General features: G+C 39.1%; 1 protein-coding gene and 1 pseudogene across 2 annotated transcripts; one reads left to right on the top strand and one right to left on the bottom strand.

Annotated features, from left to right (window-relative positions):
• Positions 1-1111: 1111 nt before the first annotated feature.
• LOC120016102 (LEAF RUST 10 DISEASE-RESISTANCE LOCUS RECEPTOR-LIKE PROTEIN KINASE-like 2.1) lies at positions 1112-10345 on the top strand. Of its 2 annotated transcripts, XM_038868707.1 has the most exons (4): positions 1112-2092; positions 7885-8007; positions 8903-8935; positions 9040-10345. In XM_038868707.1, the coding sequence occupies exons 1-4, from the start codon at positions 1312-1314 to the stop codon at positions 10131-10133; spliced, it is 2031 nt and encodes a 676-aa protein (XP_038724635.1). In that variant the 5' UTR covers positions 1112-1311; the 3' UTR covers positions 10134-10345. The 2 variants fall into 2 exon arrangements, with proteins under 2 accessions (XP_038724635.1, XP_038724636.1); XM_038868708.1 differs by lacking the exon at positions 7885-8007.
• Positions 10346-10934: 589 nt separating this feature from the next.
• On the bottom strand, positions 10935-18257 carry LOC120016504 (annotated as a pseudogene).
• Positions 18258-19464: the final 1207 nt, after the last annotated feature.

Genomic DNA, 19464 nt, shown 5'->3' with positions numbered 1-19464 from the left:
ATCAATGACACCTAATATGAGGGCTTAAATTGTCCTTTATAATTTCACTCAATTTATAACAGGTTGTGTACATATATATAATGCAGGAGCTTTAGCTTTGATGTGTCTTCTACTGGTCGGGTCCTATTGGGGACATCTTAAGAAGCAGAAAATAATTCCAACCAAAAATACCATTGTGACTTTTTCAAGTCTTTGACGTACAGCCAGGTTAACAAGTCCAAGTCCTTTTTTAAGTGTTGTTTTGTTTAATTAGGTGGAGTCTGAATTTCCAAGTCAAGTAACGTATTTGAATGACTGAGAAAACTAGAGATTTTAACAGAAACTTTGGAGGAGTTTCACATAAGTCTCATGTTTATAGCCATGGAATGATGATCCTTGAGATGGTTGGAGCAAGAAACAACACAAACATCAAAGGGGGAAAATAGCAGTGAGACATATTTTCCACATTGGATCTATAAAATAAAAATACTTGACGAAGAAAATGATTTCGGATTGAATAAACAGAACAGCTGTTGCGTGGGCCTCCATCTTCTGGTTAGCTGTTCTGCATTTGGTCTTTTGATGTCAATTAGTGTCGGGAAATTTTTCCAACATTCTCCTCGACAGAAATATCACACAAACAAAAGGGAAATCGAAATAGAAAAATGCAACAATCTTAACACAAGAATTTACGTGTAAAACTTCAAAACTGAAGGGAAATCACGGGTGTTGTCAAAAAAGAGAGAAAATTCATTATGTAGAAAATTTATACATTTAATTTTCTCTAACTGAAAAACCCCAACAAAACCTGAAAATTTGTACAATTACACATTAAATTTGTACCAACTCCTCTCTGCTCCCTCAATATATAGAAAAAGAAGCCGTGTGTACACCGAAGAAACAAGAGAACAAAAGACAATTCAACACGCCTTTTATTTCCATTATTTACTTCAACAGCAACCGGGTCTCCCATGAATTTGTTTCATTCACAAATTCAATTCACGTATTAAATTATGCTTCCTCTTTTTCTTTTTGTCTTTTGCTTTCTTGTGGACCCCACATAATTTTCCTTCCAATTTATGGGAGACTTGAGCAGCATAGCATGTCCGGACATTCTTCAAACTAACACCACCCAATTTTTTGATCAAAATTTCAACAATTAGACCAAAAACAACATACCCAGCTCCTCCGGTCTCCTCGAAAATGATACAACAAGAGCTTCCATGAATTTTTTTTAGTGATTGCGGAATTCACCTTACATGACTCTTTTGGTCAACAACTGATACCAAATATTTTTGCAATCTCTCTTCTTTCTCTGTTTCATCACCCACAATGAATCACACTTATTATTTCTTCTTCTTCTTCGTCTTCTTCGTACTTGCCCGTGCTGATGATCAAAGCTTCTCCGACTGCAGTGTTCCTTACGCGTGTGGAGAACTCGTGAACATTACATATCCTTTCTGGGGCAATATCCGACCTCGAAAGTGTGGTCTCCAACAGCTTGAGCTCACATGTGGAAACAATGCATCCACAATACTCATCAACCAACATGAGTATCAGGTAGTCGGCATAAATACTTATTCTCATACAACTGATATACAAGTAAAACGATCCGAACCCTCCAATGAGATATGTTCTTCACCCTCAAATAACGCATCTTTAGTCCATCCATTTTATTACCCTTCCCCTTTACAAAACTTAACCCTGCTTTACAACTGCATAATCCCAAATTCTTCCACAACAAAAATTTCTTCCTCACCTTTCAGCGGTAGTTTCACATGTTTCCCCATCCAGACCTCTGGTTTCTACGCAAAAGACCCCAACGAGAGCTCTGGTGTGTACGCATGTGCTATCCAAGTTAAAGTTCCTGTCGAAACAAATATTCTTACTCAACTTATTGCTGGGAACACATCAGTTGGACTAGGAGAGGCTTTGGGAAAGCCTTTTCTTGTAAGTTACGACTACACTAACTATAGTATTCTCTGTGATGCTTGTGAGAAATCCGGAGGGAATTGTGGAACCAATTTGACTGCAGCTTCGCAGGATTCACCGGAGTTCATCTGCTTCTGTCGAGACAGACCTCATCCTTTAACTTGTGATGATCACATTACAGGTACGCATGAAATTTTCTTCACATTGTTGTTATTTTCGAAAAATCTTGGTTTGTGTTCACCTAAATTTCCGATACCCACAACCCCTTCAAAGCTTCCTAATCATTTCTAAGCTTCCTAATCACGAGGTTAGGAGTTGTAGTTGGCTGAGATGAATATTCTCAGCGGGGATCTAAATTTCAAAACTTCATATCAATACCCATGAGACTTATCAAGTAGTTAGGAAGAGCGCGACAATCCAAGTATCTGAGTTTTAGATCGATTGTTAACCCTATGCCTTGCGCTTTCATGTTATGTTTCTTTCATTAGGAGGTTCACCGTTTCTGGTATCTCGTCAGTGATTCAAATTTCGTTAGTATAGAGAGTTTCCATCAACAAGCTGTATATGAGGTAAATCAACCAGCAACCAAAATAATAATGAACAAATTCTTCAAAAATTTTGGAGCTTTTGCCAGAGTTTCTTCTTTCATTATGAGAAAGACTGGTAATTGCATTACCATTATGCATCTTCTTAAGAAGCAGAAAATAACTCCAACCAAAACTATCATTCTGACTTTTCAAATTATTGAAAAGTCTAGGAAGTCGAGTCTTTTAAGTGATGTTTTGTTTAGGTGGAGTCTATTATATATGGTTTCCTCAGTTAAAACCTGAATTTCCAAGTCAACTACTTAATTTTGCAATCAATTACTTTTATTGAAGTGGGAAACACCTATATATAGCTATTACATTGGTTTACAATTAATGATCTACGTAATTACAATCTTTATCAAAGTCAACAATTGAGGCATCAATTAGTCAACAATTGAGGCATCAATTATGAACTTAGACAAATCAATATTGATTGCCGAATCTTCAATTAAGGAAAGTCTTCAATCAATATTGAGTTTGTCAATAAAGTCTTCAATCAATAAAGTAAATCTTGGGTAAATCTTTGACTCTATTCAACACTCCCCCTCAAGGTGGTGCATAGACATCGTACATGCCCAGCTTGACAAGTGAATCAGCAAACACTGAATTTGACACTCCCTTGGTTAACACATCAGCCAACTGATCTTCGGTCTTCATATACGGAACTTCAATTATTTTTTCTTCTAGCTTTTCATACACGAAATTCCTATCAATTTCCACATGTTTAGTCCGATCATGTTGCACTGGGTTCTCAGCAATTTTAATTGCTGACTGATTATCACAATACAATTTCATTGGTCTTTTAATGGACAAACTCAGCTCCCCCATAAGCCGTTTGAGCCATAACAACTCACAAATACCTTTCACCATTGCTCTGTATTCGGCTTCTGCACTAGACAATGAGACAACTTTTTGCTTTTTACTTCTCCAAGTAACCAGATTTCCTCCAACAAAAGTTAAATACCCAGTGGTTGATCTTCTTCGGTCTCCTTTACCTGCCCAATCTGAGTCGGTATAGCCCCATACTTCTGCATGCCCATTCTTAGAAAAAAGTAAGCCTTTTCCCGGTGCAGATTTTAAATATCTTAGAATTCTAATAACTGCATCCATATGTTGTTTACCAGGATTGTGCATAAATCTACTCACAACACTGACCGCATATGCAATATCTGGCCTCGTATGAGACAAATAGATTAAACGCCCAACTAACCTTTGATATCGTAATTTGTCTATTGAAGTTTGATTCGAATACTCTTCCAATCCATGATTTTGTTCCATAGGAGATCCAATTGGCTGACATCCAAGCATACCAGTTTCTGTTAATAAGTCAAGCACATACTTTCGTTGGGATAAAAATATTTCTTGCTCAGAACGAACAACTTCAATGCCCAAAAAATATTTTAATCCTCCCAAATCCTTCATATCAAATTCAGTTGACAAATAGTCTCTCAGTTTACGCATTTCTTCAGAATCATTGCCTGTCACTACCATGTCGTCAACATAAATAATGAGAGCCGTTAATTTATGACCAACTCTTTTCAAAAATAAAGTGTGATCTGCATTACTTTGCTTATAGCCGAATCTTCTCATAGCAAGTCGGAATCGACCAAACCAAGCTCGAGGAGATTGTTTCAACCCGTATAAGGCTTTCTTCAGTTTACACACGACACTTTGATCACCTGGAGCTTCATATCCTGGGGGCAGAGACATATAAACTTCTTCTTGTAGCTCACCATGTAAAAAAGCATTTTTTACATCATATTGTTGTAGAGGCCAATCAAAATTTGCAGCTAGGGATATTAGGACTCGAACCGTATTAATTTTTGCAACAGGAGCAAACGTTTCCTGATAATCAACCCCATACGTCTGGGTGAATCCTTTAGCCACAAGTCTAGCTTTATACCTATCAACCGAACCATCAGGCTTGCACTTGACGGTGTACACCCACCTACAACCAACAGCTTTTTTTCCTTTCGGCAACTCCACCAATTCCCAAGTTTGATTTTTCTCAAGTGCTGTCATCTCCTCAGTCATTGCAGTTGCCCATTTTGGATCCAACAACGCCTCTTGCACTTTAGTAGGAATATCTATGACAGTCATATTACTGACAAAGCTTCGGCATTCCTTTGACAGTCGGTGAGTGGATGCATACTGAGCAATAGGATATTTCACTTTTCGCACAACCTCTGGTGAAAATCTATCTGGTGGAACACCACGAGTACTTCTTGGTAGGAGTACGTATCTGTCAGTTTCAATCGAGACACAAGTATTATCACAAATATTGTTAGTATTAACATCAGACTCAATGCTTACCTCAGGAGGATCTGTACGAGGAGTATCGGGAGTGGGTACTAGCGAAGATGAGAGAGAGGGAGCTTCAGCAACAGTATCGGCAACACACAGTGGATCAGGAAACAACTCCATCCAATTTGGAGCTTCAACAACAGTATCACCACTCGGGCCCGGAAGCGTGGAATTGGGTGAAGAAAAAAACATTTCATGTTCAGAAAAGGTGACATCCATAGTAACATAGAACTTACTTGTAGGAGGATGAAAACAACGATAACCCTTTTGTGAAGGATGATAACCGACAAATACACACTTGAGGGCACAAGGATCAAGTTTCGTGCGGAGATGTTTCTGTAAATGTACAAACACAACACAACCAAACACCCGGGGAGGAAGTGTGAGGTGCGATGGCAGTGTTACATAGGATGCCAATTTATCAAGTGGTGTCTGAAATTGTAGAACACGAGTGGGTACCCTATTCAAAAGATATACAGCTGTGGTAACAGCTTCTTCCCAAAAACGTGGTGCCATGTGGGCTCCAATAAGGGCAGCACGTGTAATCTCCAAAATTTGTCTGTTTCGGCGCTCAGCAACACCATTCTGTTGTGGTGTATAAGGACAAGTGGTTTCATGCAAAATTCCATGAGTCTGAAAATAAGCTTGTAACTCCTGATTTACAAATTCACCACCATTATCAGATCGAAGAACTTGTAAATTAGTATAGAATTGTGTTTTGATCATGGTATGAAACGTGCGGAAGCAAGCAGCCACATCACTCTTATGACGCATAAGGTAAAGCCAAGTCATACGAGTGCAATCATCAATAAATAATACAAACCATCTAAAGCCAGTAGAAGTAGTAATAGGGGCAGGTCCCCAAACATCCGAATGAACCAACGCAAAAGGCACAACTCTTTTATTAGTACTATCAGAATAAGTAGCACGATGACTCTTGGCCAAAACACATGTATCACACTGAAAATTGGAAGGTTCACATGTAGAAAATAAAGTAGGAAATAAATATTTCAAGTACCCAAAGGAGACATGACCCAAACGATGATGCCATAACCGAATCTGATCTTCTGATGCCCTAGATGACCCTTTTGCTGATAGAGATCGTCCCATACTAACATCTTCCACATAATATAATCCCTCTCTCTTAGTACCACGCCCAATTATCTCCCCGCTGCAGAGATCCTGAAGGAAACAAAAAGTAGGATATATTAATACTAAACAATTTAGTTGTGTAGTAACTTGTGGCACAGATAAAAGATTATTGGAAAGAGCAGGAATCAATAAAGTGTGCTCCAAGGATAATGAAGGAGTTAAGTTAACCCTTCCAGCGCCCGTAACCGGATATGAAACACCATTGGCATTGGTGACAGTAGAGCAATTTGGTAAACAAGCATCATGTAATAAGGACGCATCAAAGGTCATACGATTAGTCGCACCAGAGTCAAGAATCCAACCGGGATCTTTTTCAGAATTTGTTGCAAGAAGGGCTAGACCAACACTACCTGACTGTTGGAGAAGAGTAGGATCTACCACAGAGTGAGTGATATCAACTGGAGTAGTGGAAGCCATGGTATCCATTGAAGAAGGAGTCGGTGCCATTGGGACTGTAGGTGAGGTGCATAGCGCAACTTTACCACCTTTTCGAGCTTGTAATCGCTCTTTGTGAGCCTGCCACCACTCGGGATATCCATGCTTTTTGAAGCAAGTATCTACAATATGTTTGGTGCTGCCGCAATGAGTACATTTACCACCAGTAGGTACTGACAGTGACAAAGAACTTGTTGGAGTTCCATATTTTCGAACTGCCATAGCCATCTGAGGAACTTCTGAAGACATCATTGTATTCCGGCGAAGTTCTTCACGTCTCACAGTTGAGAAAGCATTATCAGGTCCAGGTAGAGGATTAGTACGAAGAATATCTCCCCGAACAGAATCATATATATCATCAAGCCCAGCCAAAAAAGAATAGACTCGATCTTCATCAATTTCAGCCATTCGAGTCTTAATCACATCTGGCTGAGTAAAGGTAATTGGACGACGATGATCAAGCTCCTGCCAAATAACCTTAAGATCGGAATAGTATGCAGCCACAGGTCGCCCTGCCTGCTTAGTTGTCATAGCTTTTCGAGACAGATCATACAAAATAGATTTATCAGCACCCTCAAAATATGTTTGAGACACAGCATCCCAAACATCATTCGCAGTGGGTAAACGAATAAAAAGATTCATTATATCGGCCTCCATAGAGCCAATAAGCCAGCCTTTTACAGTAGCATCCTCCATCATCCACTTGTTATATGTAGAGTCACTAACAGTAGGTTTCGAGGTCGTACCTTTGAGATATTCCATCTTTCCTCGTCCAGCAACGAACATAGTAACCACCTGAGACCAAAGAGTGAAATTTGAGCCATTCAGTTTGATCCCATAAGGAATAGAGGTTGGTTCTTGAGTTGGCGTCACCACAGGTGGAACTATAAGAGCACCGGATTCAGCCATGAGTTGTTTGTAATTTCTGGATGAGATTCTGGTTCAATGGTGCAATCGGCACCTGTTATGGACGAAGCAATCGGCTTCTGTCGGATGGTTGGAGCAGTCGGCCCCTAGTAGCTACGGTGATGGAGAGGTAGTATGTTAAGAGAACCTGCTCCGATACCAACTTAATTTTGCAATCAATTACTTTTATTGAAGTGGGAAACACCTATATATAGCTATTACATTGGTTTACAATTAATGATCTACGTAATTACAATCTTTATCAAAGTCAACAATTGAGGCATCAATTAGTCAACAATTGAGGCATCAATTATGAACTTAGACAAATCAATATTGATTGCCGAATCTTCAATTAAGGAAAGTCTTCAATCAATATTGAGTTTGTCAATAAAGTCTTCAATCAATAAAGTAAATCTTGGGTAAATCTTTGACTCTATTCAACACAACTAACATATTTGAATGAGAAAACTAAAGATCTTGCCAAGGTAGATCAAACATATCATTTCACTTTTCTATTAACCTTTCTTTATCAAGCCAAAGTGTGTATTGTTCATCTTCCTTGCACTCTCTTGTCTGATGCTCTTTCTAGCTGACGATGGTGGTAGAAACCAGACTCATCCACCTGCTTGCGTTGCATGTCACCGTAGAGGAGGTGCATGTCAGACAAACAGCAAAGGAGAAATTCAATGTCGCATTGCAAATGAAGGAAGAGGCAAGTGCATTACTCTTTCGATCAGTATGGTTGAATTAATAGTTCCTAAGACTAGTCTGAACTCGCAATCATTCTAATCTCACTATTTCCATGCTTGTTTTACTTGCTGCTCTGCATTTTCTGAACCAAGCCACAACTTCATCAATTCCGTACTAATGTTAATTAAACGTCATAGTTATTGTTGAAGAGATGAGTCCTGGAGCTTAGTTTGGTTCTTATTTTAACCGTGTTGACTTAGCTCTTGTTGAGCAAGTGTTTATGATTGCTTATGTGGACTGCCATGTCATTTGGCTTTATTATATATATTTTTATCTTGCCTTTTGTATGGTGCTGCACTAACAAGTTCTAGAAGATAAAATCTAGACCTTGTCTTTACTTGGGAGTTAAGTGTTACTTGTTCTGTGGTGTACTCTTCTTTTTTGGTATCAAGAATTGGTGTAGTTGGTTGTTGATCTATTAGTCTCTGTGAAGATCGATCTTGCAGCTGTGTTATGTGTTCTCCAGGTTTAGCATCTCTGTGTTGTTTTGTGGAGTTGTCTCAGACCTAGCTAGCTAGAAGCTCAAGTTCTGGGAGCTATCAGTTATCTACGTCTTGTCTTCGATCTGTTGCATAAGATAAAATAAATATATATTCTCAACTGTCGGAGTTTACTTGGGCTTTCATTCTTTCGTTTTGAGGACTCAACTTTTTGTGATCGTGTCACAACATTCTTGTCAAGCTAAATGATGAAACAATGTGGCGAACAAGCCATAATGGACATTTTCTTGTATTAACCATCAAATGTAATTTATGATGATATGATTAGGTTAAGGATAGATGTGATTTCTTTTCTCTCACTCGTTTTCTTGATGTCTTAAATACCCTAGTAACGGCTCATTTTCGATTTTGTTGTAGATCAATCGAGATGGAAGCTGAAGGTTGGTATAGGTAAGCCATGCACTCATGCTCCATAAAGTTTGATTTTCTTTGCTTTCTCCAATTCAATATGAATCAGGAGGGACTGCTTAAAATTCTTAATCTTCTTTAAACAGGATTTGGGAGCGTAGCCATTATGTGCACCATGATACTAATTGTTTTCTACGTCAAACGAAAGATTCTATCATATAAGGATGATCAAGAACTTGAGGCAATTATTCATGATTACGGTCCTTTACCTCTGAAAAGATATAGTTTCTCAGATATAAAGAAGATCACATGCTCTTTCGAAGAAAAATTAGGACAAGGGGGTTATGGGTGTGTCTACAAGGGAAAACTACTTGACGGTTGTCTTGTTGCAGTGAAGGTCCTAAACACTACAAAAGGGAATGGACAAGATTTTGTCAATGAGGTTTTGAGCATTAGCAGAACTTCCCATGTCAACATTGTCACTCTTTTGGGATTCTGTTTAGAAGGAAACAAAAGAGCCCTCATATATGAATTCATGTCTAATGGGTCTCTCGAAAAGTTTCTATATGACAAGAGTAACACAAATGCCAATCACCATTTCTTGGGATGGGAAAATATGTTTCGAATTGCAGTCGAGATTGCTCAAGGGCTTGAATACTTGCACCGAGGCTGCAAGACCAGGATTCTACATTTCGACATAAAGCCTCACAACATCCTTTTAGACGAAGATTTTTGTCCAAAGATCTCTGATTTTGGGTTAGCAAAACTCTGCATTAAGAAAGAAAGTATTGTGTCAGTCCCTGAGGCTAGAGGCACCATCGGATACATTGCTCCAGAATTGTTTAGCAGAAACTTTGGAGGAGTTTCACACAAGTCTGATGTGTATAGCTATGGAATGATGATCCTTGAGATGGTTGGAGCGAGAAAAAACACGAACATCAACGGAGAAAATAGCAGTGAGAAGTATTTTCCACATTGGATCTATAAACGACTTGAAGAAGAAAATGATTTCGGATGGAATGGTGGTGATATGACTGAATTGGAAAATGAAGCTGCAAGGAAGATGGTCTTGGTGGGTCTGTGGTGCATACAAACCGATCCATCGCAGAGGCCTAACATTAGTAAGGTCTTGGATATGTTGAAAGGAAGTGTAGAAAATTTGCAAGTCCCGCCACGACCTTTTGTAGCTTCTCCTTCAAGATCACTGCTGTTAGAGTCTTTCAGCTCTTCAGTTTTGTGACAATAAATGTATGCCCCATCGGTTGAACAGAGAGGGATGCAGTTTTGTAACAACAAAGGTGGATCATCCATGTAAAAAAGATTTATTTCTTTATTTTTGTTTTGGATAAATCGATCATGAGGTTGTCATTGATTTTTTGAGGAAGGGAGAATCAATTGTGAGTTCCTCGAAAATATTCAAGTTAAATGACAAGTCTATACATTTTCTTGTGCGTTTTCAGAATAGTATCCTCACATAAGTCGCTCGATCTCAGATGGCAGTGATATAGTTTTCTAGAGCCTTAAAAAATATTTGAATCAAGATTCAAGAGAATATACACATACAATGTCAGATATAAATGAAGAGAAGAGAGTGAATTATGTCATACTCGTAAGGAGAGAACCAAAATACAATGGGGTCTGGTTTTGGCTGCTTTGTCAGTAGACTTGAATTCTCTGGTAGCCGGATTCCAAGGGCAAGAGATAATAAGATCTAATGCCCCTTTGGACTCTGTCTACGAGGAAATTCAAGCCTCTCCTTTTCTTGTTGTTCCCATCAGGCATGAAACCTTTGTGTAGTATTTTGATTGCAAGACTAGATCTGTTGATGGATGTTACGTATATATTGATGAATAATACATGAGTCCCGCATCCATCAAGTTGAAATAGATGATCTTTAAAGGTTGTTTCTTTGTGTTTTTGGAAGATTAGAGAGGGCAGCTACTCTTGTGTTGATCTAGTGTTGACGAACCTTTTTGTTTGTTCAAGAAAACAGATTTTGCAGATCTATAAGATTTGGAACAAACCTGAATGAGATAAAGTAAGATTTGACTTTGACACAGTTACATTGAAAAAAATTTATTTGTATAGCACATTTTCTTGAGACTAAATATTTTTTTCATAACATTGATGAGGTGAGAGACTCTGATGGTGATCTTGAAGGAGGAGAAGACAGAAAGGGCTTAGGGGGAATCTGCAAATTGTCTATACTTCCTTCCAGCATATCTAACACCTTCTTCATGGAAGGCCTCCGCGAGGGATCCGTCTGTATGCACCACAAACCCACTAAAATCATCTTCTTTGCAGTTCCATTTTCCTGTTCAGTCATGACAATATTCATTCCTAAATCATTTTGCCTCACGAGTTGCTTATAGATCCGATGCGGGAACTATGCGTCACTGCTGTTTTCCGCTTTGATGTCTGCATTATTTCTGCCTCCTACCATGTTGAGAATCATCATACAATAGCTATACACATCAGACTTGTGTGAAATTTCTCCGAAGTTTCTGCTAAACATTTCCGGAGCGATGTACCCTATGGTGCCTCTAGTCTCAAGTACTAACACAAAACTTTCTTTCCTGGTGCAGAGTTTTGCCAACCCGAAATCCGATATTTTTGGATGGAAGTCTTCATCCAGAAGAATGTTATGAGGCTTTATGTCAAAATGCAGAATTCTGGTGTTGCAGCCATGGTGCAAGTACTCAAGCCCTTGTGCTATACCGATTGCAACCTGGTACAGTTTTTCCCATCCCAAGTACTGTTGATCGGTAGTTGAACTAACTTTGTCATATATAAATTTTTCAAGAGACCCATTAGGCATGAATTCATAGATGAGAGCTCTATGGTTTCTTTCCAAACAAAATCCCAAAAGGGTGACTATATTGACATGGGAAGTTCGGCTAATGCTCAAAACTTCATTGATAAACTCTTCTCCATTCCCTTTTGTGGTGTCCAAGACCTTCACTGCGACAAGGCGACCATCAAGTTGCTTTCCTTTGTACACACACCCATAACCTCCCTCTCCTACTTTGTCTTTGAAACAACTGGTGAGAAGCTTAACATATGAAAAAGTATATCTTGTTAGAGGTAAAGGACCATAGCCTCCGATGATTGCCTCAATGTCTCGATCATTCTTTGTGAACTTCCGCCAAAAACATGTCAATGTAATTGACAGGATCTTTCTTTTAAAGCAGAAGAAAACGATACAAAAGATTAACCCTGTTCCCATCACTGGAGCAGCTGTCAACAGAGAGATGAATTATAAGAGAAGGAAAAACAAGACAGATTGGAATTTGATGCAGTGGGAGTATAACCATAATTTCATAAATATCTGCCTTGTTTTTAGTTGTTTGTAGAAAGCATAGGTCAAAAGAACTATGGGAGTCTTACCAATCATCAGCACTATCTGAATAGATCCTACAAGAAATGCCAGTCATCTGTTATTAATTCCTTGTACAAAGAAGTTTATAGTAAGAGTTTCTGATGACTCACCAGGACCATTGTGTTGAATAGAGTCAAAGATTTACCCAAGATTTACTTTATTGATTGAAGACTTTATTGACAAACTCAATATTGATTGAAGACTTTCCTTAATTGAAGATTCGGCAATCAATATTGATTTGTCTAAGTTCATAATTGATGCCTCAATTGTTGACTAATTGATGCCTCAATTGTTGACTTTGATAGTGACTTTGATAGAGATTGTAATTACGTAGATCATTAATTGTAAACCAATGTAATAGCTATATATAGGTGTTTCCCACTTCAATAAAAGTAATTTGATTGCAAAATTAAGTTGGTATCGGAGCAAAGTTCTCTTAACATACTACCTCTCCATCACCGTAGCTACTAGGGGCCGACTGCTCCAACCATCCGACAGAAGCCGATTGCTTCGTCCATAACAGGTGCCGATTGCACCATTGAACCAGAATCTCATCCAGAAATTACAAACAACTCATGGCTGAATCCGGTGCTCTTATAGTTCCACCTGTGGTGACGCCAACTCAAGAACCAACCTCTATTCCTTATGGGATCAAACTGAATGGCTCAAATTTCACTCTTTGGTCTCAGGTGGTTACTATGTTCGTTGCTGGACGAGGAAAGATGGAATATCTCAAAGGTACGACCTCGAAACCTACTGTTAGTGACTCTACATATAACAAGTGGATGATGGAGGATGCTACTGTAAAAGACTGGCTTATTGGCTCTATGGAGGCCGATATAATGAATCTTTTTATTCGTTTACCCACTGCGAATGATGTTTGGGATGCTGTGTCTCAAACATATTTTGAGGGTGCTGATAAATCTATTTTGTATGATCTGTCTCGAAAAGCTATGGCAACTAAGCAGGCAGGGCGACCTGTGGCTGCATACTATTCCGATCTTAAGGTTATTTGGCAGGAGCTTGATCATCGTCGTCCAATTACCTTTACTCAGCCAGATGTGATTAAGACTCGAATGGCTGAAATTGATGAAGATCGAGTCTATTCTTTTTTGGCTGGGCTTGATGATATATATGATTCTGTTCGGGGAGATATTCTTCGTACTAATCCTCTACCTGGTCCTGATAATGCTTTCTCAACTGTGAGACGTGAAGAACTTCGCCGGAATACAATGATGTCTTCAGAAGTTCCTCAGATGGCTATGGCAATTCGAAAATATGGAACTCCAACAAGTTCTTTGTCACTGTCAGTACCTACTGGTGGTAAATGTACTCATTGCGGCAGCACCAAACATATTGTAGATACTTGCTTCAAAAAGCATGGATATCCCGAGTGGTGGCAGGCTCACAAAGAGCGATTACAAGCTCGAAAAGGTGGTAAAGTTGCGCTATGCACCTCACCTACAGTCCCAATGGCACCGACTCCTTCTTCAATGGATACCATGGCTTCCACTACTCCAGTTGATATCACTCACTCTGTGGTAGATCCTACTCTTCTCCAACAGTCAGGTAGTGTTGGTCTAGCCCTTCTTGCAACAAATTCTGAAAAAGATCCCGGTTGGATTCTTGACTCTGGTGCGACTAATCATATGACCTTTGATGCGTCCTTATTACATGATGCTTGTTTACCAAATTGCTCTACTGTCACCAATGCCAATGGTGTTTCATATCCGGTTACGGGCGCTGGAAGGGTTAACTTAACTCCTTCATTATCCTTGGAGCACACTTTATTGATTCCTGCTCTTTCCAATAATCTTTTATCTGTGCCACAAGTTACTACACAACTAAATTGTTTAGTATTAATATATCCTACTTTTTGTTTCCTTCAGGATCTCTGCAGCGGGGAGATAATTGGGCGTGGTACTAAGAGAGAGGGATTATATTATGTGGAAGATGTTAGTATGGGACGATCTCTATCAGCAAAAGGGTCATCTAGGGCATCAGAAGATCAGATTCGGTTATGGCATCATCGTTTGGGTCATGTCTCCTTTGGGTACTTGAAATATTTATTTCCTACTTTATTTTCTACATGTGAACCTTCCAATTTTCAGTGTGATACATGTGTTTTGGCCAAGAGTCATCGTGCTACTTATTCTGATAGTACTAATAAAAGAGTTGTGCCTTTTGCGTTGGTTCATTCGGATGTTTGGGGACCTGCCCCTGTTACTACTTCTACTGGCTTTAGATGGTTTGTATTATTTATTGATGATTGCACTCGTATGACTTGGCTTTACCTTATGCGTCATAAGAGTGATGTGGCTGCTTGCTTCCGCACGTTTCATACCATGATCAAAACACAATTCTCTACTAATTTACAAGTTCTTCGATCTGATAATGGTGGTGAATTTGTAAATCAGGAGTTACAAGCTTATTTTCAGACTCATGGAATTTTGCATGAAACCACTTGTCCTTATACACCACAACAGAATGGTGTTGCTGAGCGTCGAAACAGACAAATTTTGGAGATTACACGTGCTGCCCTTATTGGAGCCCACATGGCACCACGTTTTTGGGAAGAAGCTGTTACCACAGCTGTATATCTTTTGAATAGGGTACCCACTCGTGTTCTACAATTTCAGACACCACTTGATAAATTGGCATCCTATGTAACACTGCCATCGCACCTCACACTTCCTCCCCGGGTGTTTGGTTGTGTTGTGTTTGTACATTTACAGAAACATCTCCGCACGAAACTTGATCCTTGTGCCCTCAAGTGTGTATTTGTCGGTTATCATCCTTCACAAAAGGGTTATCGTTGTTTTCATCCTCCTACAAGTAAGTTCTATGTTACTATGGATGTCACCTTTTCTGAACATGAAATGTTTTTTTCTTCACCCAATTCCACGCTTCCGGGCCCGAGTGGTGATACTGTTGTTGAAGCTCCAAATTGGATGGAGTTGTTTCCTGATCCACTGTGTGTTGCCGATACTGTTGCTGAAGCTCCCTCTCTCTCATCTTCGCTAGTACCCACTCCCGATACTCCTCGTACAGATCCTCCTGAGGTAAGCATTGAGTCTGATGTTAATACTAACAATATTTGTGATAATACTTGTGTCTCGATTGAAACTGACAGATACGTACTCCCACCAAGAAGTACTCGTGGTGTTCCACCAGATAGATTTTCACCAGAGGTTGTGCGAAAAGTGAAATATCCTATTGCTCAGTATGCATCCACTCACCGACTGTCAAAGGAATGCCGAAGCTTTGTCAGTAATATGACTGTCATAGATATTCCTACTAAAGTGCAAGAGGCGTTGTTGGATCCAAAATGGGCAACTGCAATGACTGAGGAGATGACAGCACTTGAGAAAAATCAAACTTGGGAATTGGTGGAGTTGCCGAAAGGAAAAAAAGCTGTTGGTTGTAGGTGGGTGTACACCGTCAAGTGCAAGCCTGATGGTTCGGTTGATAGGTATAAAGCTAGACTTGTGGCTAAAGGATTCACCCAGACGTATGGGGTTGATTATCAGGAAACGTTTGCTCCTGTTGCAAAAATTAATACGGTTCGAGTCCTAATATCCCTAGCTGCAAATTTTGATTGGCCTCTACAACAATATGATGTAAAAAATGCTTTTTTACATGGTGAGCTACAAGAAGAAGTTTATATGTCTCTGCCCCCAGGATATGAAGCTCCAGGTGATCAAAGTGTCGTGTGTAAACTGAAGAAAGCCTTATACGGGTTGAAACAATCTCCTCGAGCTTGGTTTGGTCGATTCCGACTTGCTATGAGAAGATTCGGCTATAAGCAAAGTAATGCAGATCACACTTTATTTTTGAAAAGAGTTGGTCATAAATTAACGGCTCTCATTATTTATGTTGACGACATGGTAGTGACAGGCAATGATTCTGAAGAAATGCGTAAACTGAGAGACTATTTGTCAACTGAATTTGATATGAAGGATTTGGGAGGATTAAAATATTTTTTGGGCATTGAAGTTGTTCGTTCTGAGCAAGGAATATTTTTATCCCAACGAAAGTATGTGCTTGACTTATTAACAGAAACTGGTATGCTTGGATGTCAGCCAATTGGATCTCCTATGGAACAAAATCATGGATTGGAAGAGTCTTCGAATCAAACTTCAATAGACAAATTACGATATCAAAGGTTAGTTGGGCGTTTAATCTATTTGTCTCATACGAGGCCAGATATTGCATATGCGGTCAGTGTTGTGAGTAGATTTATGCACAATCCTGGTAAACAACATATGGATGCAGTTATTAGAATTCTGAGATATTTAAAATCTGCACCGGGAAAAGGCTTACTTTTTTTTAAGAATGGGCATGCAGACGTATGGGGCTATACCGACTCAGATTGGGCAGGTAAAGGAGACCGAAGAAGATCAACCACTGGGTATTTAACTTTTGTTGGAGGAAATCTGGTTACTTGGAGAAGTAAAAAGCAAAAAGTTGTCTCATTGTCTAGTGCAGAAGCCGAATACAGAGCAATGGTGAAAGGTATTTGTGAGTTGTTATGGCTCAAACGGCTTATGGGGGAGCTGAGTTTGTCCATTAAAAGACCAATGAAATTGTATTGTGATAATCAGTCAGCAATTAAAATTGCTGAGAACCCAGTGCAACATGATCGGACTAAACATGTGGAAATTGATAGGAATTTCGTGTATGAAAAGCTAGAAGAAAAAATAATTGAAGTTCCGTATATGAAGACCGAAGATCAGTTGGCTGATGTGTTAACCAAGGGAGTGTCAAATTCAGTGTTTGCTGATTCACTTGTCAAGCTGGGCATGTACGATGTCTATGCACCACCTTGAGGGGGAGTGTTGAATAGAGTCAAAGATTTACCCAAGATTTACTTTATTGATTGAAGACTTTATTGACAAACTCAATATTGATTGAAGACTTTCCTTAATTGAAGATTCGGCAATCAATATTGATTTGTCTAAGTTCATAATTGATGCCTCAATTGTTGACTAATTGATGCCTCAATTGTTGACTTTGATAGTGACTTTGATAGAGATTGTAATTACGTAGATCATTAATTGTAAACCAATGTAATAGCTATATATAGGTGTTTCCCACTTCAATAAAAGTAATTTGATTGCAAAATTAAGTCATTGTTTCCCGGTTCTTGGACGTCCGTCCACCATATATCAAACCCCTGTTTGAGAGTTTCTTGCAGGGTCATACTTCCATTCTTCAGTTGATCAAGAGATGTTGAAAGTACTGGAACAATTACTCGTGTCTGGCAAGCTGTGAGAATTGGCATGAAGAGTTCTTCATCTGCATAGTAAGCTGCACTTGTGGTACCTTTGATGAAGCAAGTGTAATTATTTTGGACTTGTGTGGACGACACTTGAGGGCAGCCATAGAACATAGCAAGTTCGCGAACATGACTTCTGTAGCTAAAGAAAGAGTTGTTCATGGTAGTGTTCACGAATCTCTCAGGACAAATACTATCCCAGAAATCCATTCGCGCAACTCTTATTGTCCCAGTGACGTTGCTTCTTTCTTCGAGGTTTAGAACACGGAACCTCTGTGAATTGATATCTATCACAGGATAAGGATACTGATTGTCTATGCACTTGAGCTCCAATTCTTTACGGCCACAGGACGAAGATTGATTTCCACCGCACATAGGATACTGAAAATACATGTCTCCGCACTTGTACTGATCGCAGGGTTTAGACAGATGATTGCTGGAACAGCACGACCAAGAAAAAGCCATAAACATCAAGATAGCAACACTGGTGTAGTAGCGGGACTGGAAGAACAGAGGTTCCACATGAGAACAATACCCCATTTTGAAACTATGGATTGCTGCTGCAAATATGATCAATAAGAGGAAAGTGTCTCTCCGACTCAACATTGCTCTCTCTCTCTAATCCTTTTTTTCTTGGTTGTTCATTATCAAGTTGCGCCAAATTTTACCTAGTCACAGTCCTTAGAATTCAGTGTTTTTTTTTTTTTTTTTTTTTTCAAGTCCTGTTTCTTGTTGATGAAGGCACATCTGTAGTCCTCTTAAAACTTGAAGAAGTATTTGTTTTGAATTGAATTGAATGATTTCCTTGATTGTTTCATTATTATATTAGTATCTAAATCATTAAGACAATAAACAATGACAAGGGGGAGATTAAAAAAGAACGGATAGTGAGAGAGGAGTTGACTTCCTACTGCGTGAAACTGAATTCTAGTTCATGGTTTCACATCTATCTCAACCTCACCCCTTAATAGAATGTCAATTCACAACATACTTGCAGCCTACATCGGGAAAAAATAATCGACTTCATGGGATTCATCAAGAATTTTTTACTTGTCAACGCAGTTGTGTGGGGGACACTGCAATGGTTTACTTAATTTGTACGCGTAAACAAAATGTGAAGATTGTCATCTATCTGGAACTCAACTACAAAGAGAATGCACGCATATCCAAGCTTGTCCACCTGATCATCTCATCAATTTTGAGAGGTGCTACGATTTGTTGTGACTGTATGAGTCCATAAAAAATGATTCTTGGAGAGAGATACCTACTGTTGATTCTGTTGCGGCTGTTATACTGATTCAACATTGCAGATGAAGTGTTTGACAAAATGCCGGCTCTATCTTGAGATCAAACAGTGTGACTCTGATTGTGCTCGTATTCTGTTTTATGTCAACTTTTAATGATGGGGTAATCATTGGCTGAGCACTTGAGTTGGAAGCCTTGGTGGCCACAAAACGATGAAAACTCTACGTTTCTGCTGCTACAATAATGGATATCCAGGTTCAATCCCCCGCACCAAAATGACTTGACGCACTTTGAAAAGAAAACGCTTCGTCGCTGCTGCTACAATAAATATCTCGGAAATGTGACAAGTATGAGAAGCAAAATGCGGAAGGGGGGCTTTTGAAGACGAAGCATATTCTTAACTTAAGCTTGCTGGCTGATGGAAGCTTGGTGATAAATATATGGCAAGACCCTTGAATTCCTCCTTTGTTCATGGCAGTAACTAAAAATGAATCAATTTGCTTGAATTTTGGAATGACAGTTAGCCAATTGTCTCTGAAGATGGAAGTCACTTAATTGTGTTTAAGGAGGAGATTTGGGACAAGATTCTCAGATTAAGATTCAAAAAAAAAAATCAATCTTTCAAATAATTAAGCGACTATCATCGCTAATATACATCTCTTGGTGTCT

Source organism: Tripterygium wilfordii, chromosome 15 (genome assembly GCF_013401445.1).
Source record: "Tripterygium wilfordii isolate XIE 37 chromosome 15, ASM1340144v1, whole genome shotgun sequence".
Classification (NCBI taxonomy): Eukaryota; Viridiplantae; Streptophyta; class Magnoliopsida; order Celastrales; family Celastraceae; genus Tripterygium; species Tripterygium wilfordii.
The sequence above is the reverse complement of the archived record's forward strand: the minus strand, read 5'-3'. Positions and strand labels throughout refer to the sequence as shown.

Bases quoted from the DNA above. Each gene is read 5' to 3' on its own strand.
- LOC120016102 (XM_038868707.1), top strand. From the start codon at position 1,312: ATGAATCACACTTATTATTTCTTCTTCTTCTTCGTCTTCTTCGTACTT. The intron at 2,093-7,884 runs GTACGCATGAAA...TGCTCTTTCTAG, and splicing joins TTGTGATGATCACATTACAG to CTGACGATGGTGGTAGAAAC. The intron at 8,936-9,039 runs GTAAGCCATGCA...TTCTTTAAACAG, and splicing joins GAAGCTGAAGGTTGGTATAG to GATTTGGGAGCGTAGCCATT.